The sequence below is a fragment of the Scaptodrosophila lebanonensis genome, unplaced genomic scaffold (assembly GCF_003285725.1).
Source record: "Scaptodrosophila lebanonensis strain 11010-0011.00,11010-0021.00 unplaced genomic scaffold, SlebRS2 tig00001412-arrow-pilon, whole genome shotgun sequence".
Taxonomy (NCBI): domain Eukaryota; kingdom Metazoa; phylum Arthropoda; class Insecta; order Diptera; family Drosophilidae; genus Scaptodrosophila; species Scaptodrosophila lebanonensis.
This window is the reverse complement of record NW_022060739.1, coordinates 6437509-6446323: the sequence shown is the minus strand read 5'-3', so window position 1 is coordinate 6446323 and position 8815 is coordinate 6437509. Positions and strand designations below refer to the sequence as shown.

The 8815-nt window shown below is 33.9% G+C and overlaps 1 protein-coding gene across 1 annotated transcript; it reads left to right on the top strand.

Moving 5' to 3' along the window:
- The first annotated feature begins 5948 nt into the window (after positions 1-5948).
- LOC115631370 (juvenile hormone acid O-methyltransferase) lies at positions 5949-7437 on the top strand. Its single transcript, XM_030528091.1, has 2 exons — positions 5949-6613; positions 6684-7437. Exons 1-2 carry the CDS (start codon positions 5956-5958, stop codon positions 6950-6952), a joined length of 927 nt encoding a protein of 308 aa, XP_030383951.1. The 5' UTR covers positions 5949-5955; the 3' UTR covers positions 6953-7437.
- The last annotated feature ends 1378 nt before the right edge of the window (positions 7438-8815 follow it).

The following is an 8815-nucleotide window of genomic DNA, read 5'->3' as shown; positions in this document are numbered from 1 at the left end:
GTATGTGTGTATGGGTGAGGCAGCACTTGACTCGCTCGTACTCGCATGTCCGATCTAATCAATAACAACAAATCACCGTTTACTTGTATTTTAAATCCGCATTTGCAGCCTCTTGTGCTGGAAAAGACTGCGACTTATCACAGCAATTGTTAACTTGTGATTTTGCAATCACAGCAATTCGAATGGATTGGAATCAAGGTGTTCAACCATAGGCGATTTATTCAATATATTTATTTATTTTTGACGAACAAATCACCGTTTACTTTTTAAATCCGCATTTGCAGCCACTTGTGCTGGAAAAGACTGCGACTTATCACAGCAATAGCTAACTTGTGATTTAGCAATCACAGCAATTAAGAACAACGAATCACCGTTTACTTTTTAAATCCGCATTTGGAAGTACTTGTGAATGAAAAGACTGCGATTCATCCCTGCAAAGACTAACTTGTGAAATTTTGGAGTGTGATTGTAATGCAAATTAAATTAAATAAATATATTCTTTTTGTTGCAATTGCAGTTGTTTTAGTTAATTGAATCAATGGTTTAAAGATTGATTGAATTAATCGGGAAATTAAGACATAATATCGTTGTAACATTGATGAATTTTGATTGACTTTTAGGGACTGGAATGCTTAGCTTGAAGTTGAAACTTATATGAATGAACGAAAGAAACACACATTAATTTGGTTTTTCAACCGCACTCTTCCACAATTCATTAACTTTAAAAAGCAAAGTTTGTTTTATTTTTAAAATCTTTTTAATTTTGTTTTTGAACCTCATTCTTCCACAATTTATTAATTTTAAAAAGGTAAGTTTGTTTTATTTTCTTAATCTTTTTGAAACAGTCTTAAAAACTGCAACAATTCTGCAGTGTAAGTGAAGTTTTATTTGCTCTATTCTTGATAGGTGGTTTTGTGGATTGTTTTCGTATGGCTCAAGAAGAAATTAAATTACATTAAATTATTGCTGGTATCAGTGGATGGTTTGGTTGAAGCGACCCATAAGTTTAAAAGTTCAATTATTTTTGAGAGCTTTGTAATGTCGTAGGAGTTGTATTTGGGGTTATAATACAAAGGAAGAGAGGTGACAAAGTTAGCAAAAAATCGGCGGTTTCCTTATGACAGTATTTATACAACATTTTCTTGAAATCTGTTTGTAATAAATACTTGTTTGCTTTTATTATTTTTGATGGTGTCAGAAGTGCAATTTTGAATGTACGGAAAGTACTTGTATATTTAAATGGTGGCCTTACTTTTTATTCAGAAGTGCAATTTTGAATATATGGAAAGTATATTACTACTTTTTATTCTTGTATGTAAAAATATACTTAAATGAATGACCTCCAGTCGATAACTGCCGGTACAGCAAAATAACTAAGGTTCACACAAAGTATTAAAAATAAAGACTTGTGTCTTTCTAGGCAAAATATCTGCACAGTTTGAATAAAAATTGACAAGTGCTTAATGCTATAATTTCTACATACAGATAACCTGGCGCCTCAAAATATAAGGGACTGCCTAAACATAGAAGTAAGCTGTTTGCAGACAGCTGCAATGCAACTTAAATTCAAACTTTTAAAACTATGTATGTACAGTGAAAACTCCCTTAATGGAGACCACTTTCATCCGCACATTCTCCTCGGCGAACACTTTTTCTAAAACATTCGATCGGTTTATAAGGTATTTAAGTATCCCGACCGTGAGTGTTCGGCCAAGAGACTTTTTACTGTATAGGACTTCAAATATCTCTTAAAACAACCTATTATTTATTAAGTAAGATGAAATGCCGTGACAGTGAGTTTACAAACAATTTAGTTAGAAGAGCATAACTAAAGAGTATACAAAACCAGCTACAACTACTCACATAAGCCAATCATGTTGAGCAACTGTCGCAATCACAGCCTGAAAGTCTTACTCTGTTACCTTTTTGCGCAACACTTCCACATACTACTTGGATCCGTAGCGCACATCCATATGTGTGCTTTACTACGATATAGTAGACGAGTATTCCCCTTTGGGACATTAAAAACTCATTTCCCTGCCAGAGCACAAAACTATAAACCGGCCCAAGGAAGCAACCAAATACGAGCGACGGGCAACCCTTTTCTGAGACGCAGCCATTTCTTGTTTTGTTTGTCGACTTCAAAAATGTTATTTAAACATATGCAAAGTTTCGCTCGCAACAACGTACATATATTTACCAACCACTGCAACAATGAGTTCAATAAGTACAGCAACAGCTACAACTACAACAACAACAACTCGACGCGCAAATAGATAAACTTTAAATGATTTTGAAGTGCGTGTCTGCTTGGGGACTAACTGTGTGTGTCTGTGGGGACTAAGTGTGTGTGAATCCATTAGAAATCGCATAAAACTATAGCAATTGTTTACATTACCTTTTCCTGCCAAGTGAACTTGTGATTGTCGATGTACGAGTATTGTACACCTCCTTTGGCAGGGGGTTGCGAGCAGAGAGAGGAAGTAAGCGATGGGGATGCCTAATTGGTCAGGGGAGCGAAAATTCACATTTTTGTTAAAGAAAATATAGTAGTGGAGATAAAAAAAAAACCAAGATAATTTTCCTTAAAAAAAATTCTTATTTCTTTTTGATATAAACAATAAAGCAACTGTAAAATGTATATATTTTGGTATTAGCAGAGTATTTTTATTTAAAACTGTCCATCGTGGACAATCATGAAATTGGTTAAATAAACTTGACAATTAATTTATTTCATTTATGATGCGGTTGTGCAATATTACTGAGCTTAGAAAAATAGCTTAGTAAGTACATATGTAGAAATTAAAGTTATTATCTTTCGAAAATATGACACCAATATTCGTAGGCCTTACTTCTTAAAATTGCAGTTTTTTATATATTTGCTGCCATTAGCCATTCATTGAATATATCGCTTACTATAATTTAGTAAAATAAATCGCTTTGAATAATTATCGTACCCGTTTAAAAATAGACAACCCCATTTACTCGTTTATCTACTTCGATCTCCTCTCTATTAATAGTTGAACTTATTTAAAAAGTTGTTGAACTTCTTAACTAATATTTCGATATGTTTTTATCATATGTAAATGCTTAAAATAAATTGTTAGTGTCAAATGTCAAATGTGAACGTCAAATGAAAAACAAAATTGAAGATTTTCTCATTTAAATAATAAAACAAAAGTAAAAACGTATATACATATCTGTCTGGAATACTGTAGAATTTTACAAAAATTGTAGTAGAATGTTCAGAGTTGTAAAAGATAAAGTAATATTAAAAATATAAGTTTAATTGTAAGAGCTGCAGAAACCAAAATTTTTTTTAAATTATTATGAACTTTGACAGCTATTTTACCCCATTTGTGGGATGAATTAATGCTTTTAAAATGTATTTGTCAGTCAATGGAAACAGTTCTGACAATTTTCAGGAATTGCCGGAATGTGTTTTACATTTCTTAAATAGTAATACATAGTATACTACGAATATGTCAAATTGCAAGAAATTTCTCGAGCTGTCGAGCCATTGGTTCGAAAGCAGCTTAAACCAATTGCTTGTCACAATTTGTCAGTTTTAATTGATTTCGCTCTCTGTCCGCCTGCGATGCGTGGCTCCCCAATCAACAGCTCGTTGTAATTGCAACAGGACTCTGACACAGTCAGGGGAACAACTGCCAACGAATCCGGGCCGGAAACAATGCCGAGCACTGAACGCACTCAGAACTGTGCGCCAAATGCAATTAACCAACCGTAACGCCCACACATTAAACAGCGAGCGAAGGCTTTTTGATGTCACTCGACACACATAGATCCTTATACCTACATATACTTATCAACAAACATATATGTATATGTGTGTGTATTCGAAAGGGTTTGGCACATCAAACGGTGAACCTTCCATATGTGAAATATTTGGAATATCATAATGTCTGTGATGCCGATGTCGAGGGCGCTCGCATAGCAATTACACAAATGTAATTTGCAGCTAAATGGAATGTTTTTAATGAATTTATGGATAATTTTGGTAGAGCTGTACGGCGAACAGAGTCCCATAAATGATATTAAACTGATGTGAAGGCACCCAAAAATAGTGTGTGAGTCGACGGTGTTGGTTGCCGCTGAGTCTAGCTGTACGTGAGTGTGAAATGTCATAAATCTGTTTGGGCTACTATTTTTAAAAGCGGACTCTATACAGAACTGCTAAGCGTTTTAGTTTTTGGGGTAGGTTGTTGAACTGTGGAGATCAATGCACTTCCAAAAATATCAACCATTTTTTTGGTTGTCTTTAGGAATCATAATGCATGGGGTATGGCATTGTTTGGAGAACAAAATACAGTGAACAGTGAAAGTATGTTGACAAACCGAAATGTAAAATAAAGAAAGGAGTTTTCAACATTTTAGAACTTAGCAATACACTTTGTGAGGCTGAACAAATAATTATTTATTTATTTTAATTATTTATTTTATTTTATTATTTTATTTATTCTATTTTATTATTTTATTTATTCTATTTATTTTATTTATTTTGTTATTTATTTTATTTTTTAAATTTTATTTATTTTATTTTATTATTTTATTTATTTTATTTATTTTATTTACTTTATTTATTTTATTTATTTTATTTATTTTATTTATTTTATTTATTTTATTTATTTTATTTATTTTATTTATTTTATTTATTTTATTTATTTTATTTATTTTATTTATTTTATTTATTTTATTTATTTTAGTTATTTTAGTTATTTTATTTATTTTATTTATTTTATTTATTTTATTTGTATTATTTATTTATTTAATTTTTTTTCTTTATTTATTTATAAACCTTATCGTAGCTTTACAGGTCTCAGGTTCCTTTTAAACTATTACGCTAGTCATTACAAATTTTTTATATCGATCTCATAAATACGTAATTTTCATATGATTAGAATTATAAATAATTAGATTAATGCTTTCTCTTTTTAAATTAAAACCAGATAAATCTTATTATTCGTTTGTTTCCCTCATTACAGCTTCTTTATCTCACTGACTATCAAACAATACCTTTAATACTTCAATAAACACTACGTAGCTTGCTGTCAAATCTTCATTTTTTAACAGATCTACTTAATTGCAGTTTTTCTGGATCCATATATTGATGTACGTTTCTGCTAAAAAAAGTAATAAATGTTTTTTTATAAAGCTTAATTCTATTTCGTGTTTCAACAAAGTATATTTTGTCTATGTAGGAATAATCGGTGTAAGTGTACACATCTCTGCTCTGAAGGTGAGGTTTGAACTTATCTGGTAGTGTGTGGTTTATATATGTGATCTATTTACGTTTCTGCTAAAAATACAGCTCTATTCTGGTCTCATCCTTGTTAATATATTTGTATTTAATATGAATAATCTTTGCTGTGAAGGTGAGGTTTGAACTTATCGGATAGAACTTACATAGTGTGTGGTTTCTTAGTCACCCCAATATCATACACGATTGTCTGCTGACATCATTCAGGTGCCAAACTTAGACTTCCCTCAATATAAACACTTATCCGACGTACTGTTGATACGAGCAGATACGCCCAAATGCTAATGTGCGTTGGCCTTTTTCTACACTGTAAAGAAAATTATATGAAATGGGGATTTGAATGGGTCACAAGTTCAATGTGATTTGCATTTCTAAGGTTTTCGTGTGGAGGTTTTGTGTTTCGCAACATTACCGGAAGCCTGGCATTTGTTCACAGCAGCGACCGAGAACTTGAACTTGATTGCAAGCTAAGATATAACGAGGCTGGAGTAGTTGTTTTTGTTAAGTGTACTCGTACTTGAAGAGAGGGAGAGAGCCCGGAACAAACCAATTGTTTTAGAGCTTTATAAATAAATCGGTATTAGACAAAGCTGCAGCTGTCGATCGAGTATAAAAGCTGCGCTGCTTGCCGCTCGGCATCTCAAAAGTTTCACACACCTTGAGGGGAGCGGTTTGTCATGAATCAGGCCTCGCTCTATCAGCGCGCCAACCAGGTGCAGCGACACGATGCCAAGCTCATATTGGAGCAGTATGCCTCCGTGTTGCAGTGGCGCACCGATGGACAGGACAAGCTCATAGATGTGGGCTCCGGTTCGGGCAATGTGCTCATGGACTTTGTGCATCCTCTGTTGCCGAAGAGTTTCGGGCAGCTGGTCGGCACGGATATATCCAGCAAAATGGTCGGCTATGCCAATAAGTGCTATGGGAAGAAGTTCGAGCGAACACACTTCCAGGTGCTCGACATTGGCTGCGAGGAGTTGCCGCAGCGCCTGGAGGGTCAATTCGATCATGTGACCTCCTTCTATTGCCTGCACTGGGTCCAGAATTTGCGTGTGGCCTTGCAAAATATTTATCGCCTTCTCCGACATGAGGGTGGCGATTGTCTGCTAGTATTCCTGGCCTCCAATCCGGTCTACGAGGTGTACAAAGTGCTGGCCTGCAGTGCCAAATGGGCACGCTATATGCGCGATGTGGACCAGTTTATCTCTCCCTTGCACTATAGCAAGGATCCCAGCGCGGAGTTCAGTCGTCTGCTGGGTGAGGCCGGATTCGTGCAGTACAATGTGGAGGTACGCAATGAGGTTTATGTCTATGAGGGTGTGCGAAACTTAAAAGGTACGACAATAATGCCTAATAACTATTGCTGGCAAGTCTTTCAACCTACAAGCATATATTTATTTTGCAGATAATGTGAAGGCGATTTGTCCGTTTCTGGAACGCATGCCAGAGTCCTTGCACGAGGAGTTCCTCGATGATTTCATTGCTGTGGTTGTCTCAATGAATCTACAACAACAGCCTTTGGTGGTTGATGATGCGGCGCAGGCGCCGCAAAATGTTGAGCGTTTCATTTCGCCCTACAAACTGGTCGTGGCCTATGCCCGCAAATCGCCCGATTTCGTAGGTAGTGTCCTGTGTGAGGTGCCGCGACAGCAGGCTCACAAGGGTGTAGATTAATTGGCCAGACGAGTTAACTTCTTGTCTGTGCTTTTGTGCAATTGTTCAGAGATTTAGTTAGTTTTTAGTGAAATCTAGTTGAATGCAATGTTGAAGAAGTGGGGTTTAACACACTGACTTGGTTAGAACAAATCATAGGGAAATCCAATTATATAGCAGATAAAGAAAGCAACCTTAGGAAGGCTTTTACTGTGTCTTGTTAAAGTCCGAAGATTGTTGCTCTTAATCACAAAAATAATAGACTTCATTTTTTAAATAGGTAATGCCACAAAACTTTTATAATTGCTATAATTATTTGTCGGGGATTATAAGCCTTGAGTCAGGGATAGCTCTTGAAATGAATAATAGAGAATAATATTAATATATTTTTATGAAACAGCTAATGAGCAGCATAGAGAAAAACAAATATTAACATAAAACAAAAAATTAGCTGCATTATAAATACAAATTATAAAGTCAAATCTACAAACTGGGTAGCTTTTGCTGACAATTCAGAAAACCAAACTTAGAAAAAATGTAGAATAAAACAATAAAGTTTAAATAGTATAATTAAAAAAAAAGTACAAATTGGAAAAACAATCAAAGTTTACTAAATTAAAAATAAATAAAACTAAATTAAAAAGAACTATATAAGAAGAGAGTGATGTGTCTAAGATTAAACAAATTTAGAAATAAAGTTGTCAGCTATATGAACATATGGACAAAATAATCAGACTTTGTATTACTTTATTGTCTTTTAACGCATTCTTTCAACGCATTCTTTCAACGCATTCGTTCAACGCATTCTTTCAACGCATTCTTTCAACGCATTCTCGGATGGCTCCAAACGTGCCGATTTCGACTCTATATACGTTTTTATGTAATACCTAGCAGTAATTGCCCGCTTAGCATTCAATTTAAGAAAGAAATGATTATGTTACCTAAGCATAGTCGTTCTACGTGTATAAGTGTCGAATAATTATTGTATGTGCTAGAATAATAAGTTTAATAATTATAATAAACAACCGTTTCTGTTGAATACAATGTAAAAATGTCACTTCGTAATACTTGCACAATAATATAGTACCTATTATTTAAATTGAGATTAATTCGAAAAATAAAGACGCTGCAAAACTATTGCTTAACTCTATAAATCTTTGCGTGTTATTGCTGTTATAATTATAAAGAATACAAACAATTAGAGATATATGATATGCATACACACGAACACCTAATTGGAACAATTTGTTGATGTTATCAGCGAAATGTCAAATGCAATGCTAGTTATTGGGAAATACATCTCCGACTCAAAAATTGCTGATTGTGACAGAGCTAATTACATATTGAAATACTGGCATGCTGACGCATTCAGCTCTACTCACTCACTTTCTCAATGATTCAAGCACTCGAACACTCAACCATTCGTCTCTCGGTTACTTTCGATTAGAGATGGGCATGTTATATATGTGTTATTGCTTGTGGCACATCGTGGCGTAATAATAATAATACAAAATTATAAGTCTTTGAATTTTAATTGAGCCTCCATTATTCGTCTGGTAGACAGATCAGAAGAAATCAATCAGAATAAATCAACTATTTTTGCATATGATCAATGTCTATTTTTACACGGTTGTTTCTGGAACCAATCTACCGTGTCATATCATATCATATAATATCATATCATATCATATCATATCATATCATATCATATCATATCATATCATATCATATCATATCATATCATATCATATCATATCATATCATATCATCATATCATCATATCATCATATCATCATATCATCATATCATCATATCATCATATCATCATATCATCATATCATCATATCATCATATCATCATATCATCATATCATCATATCATCAT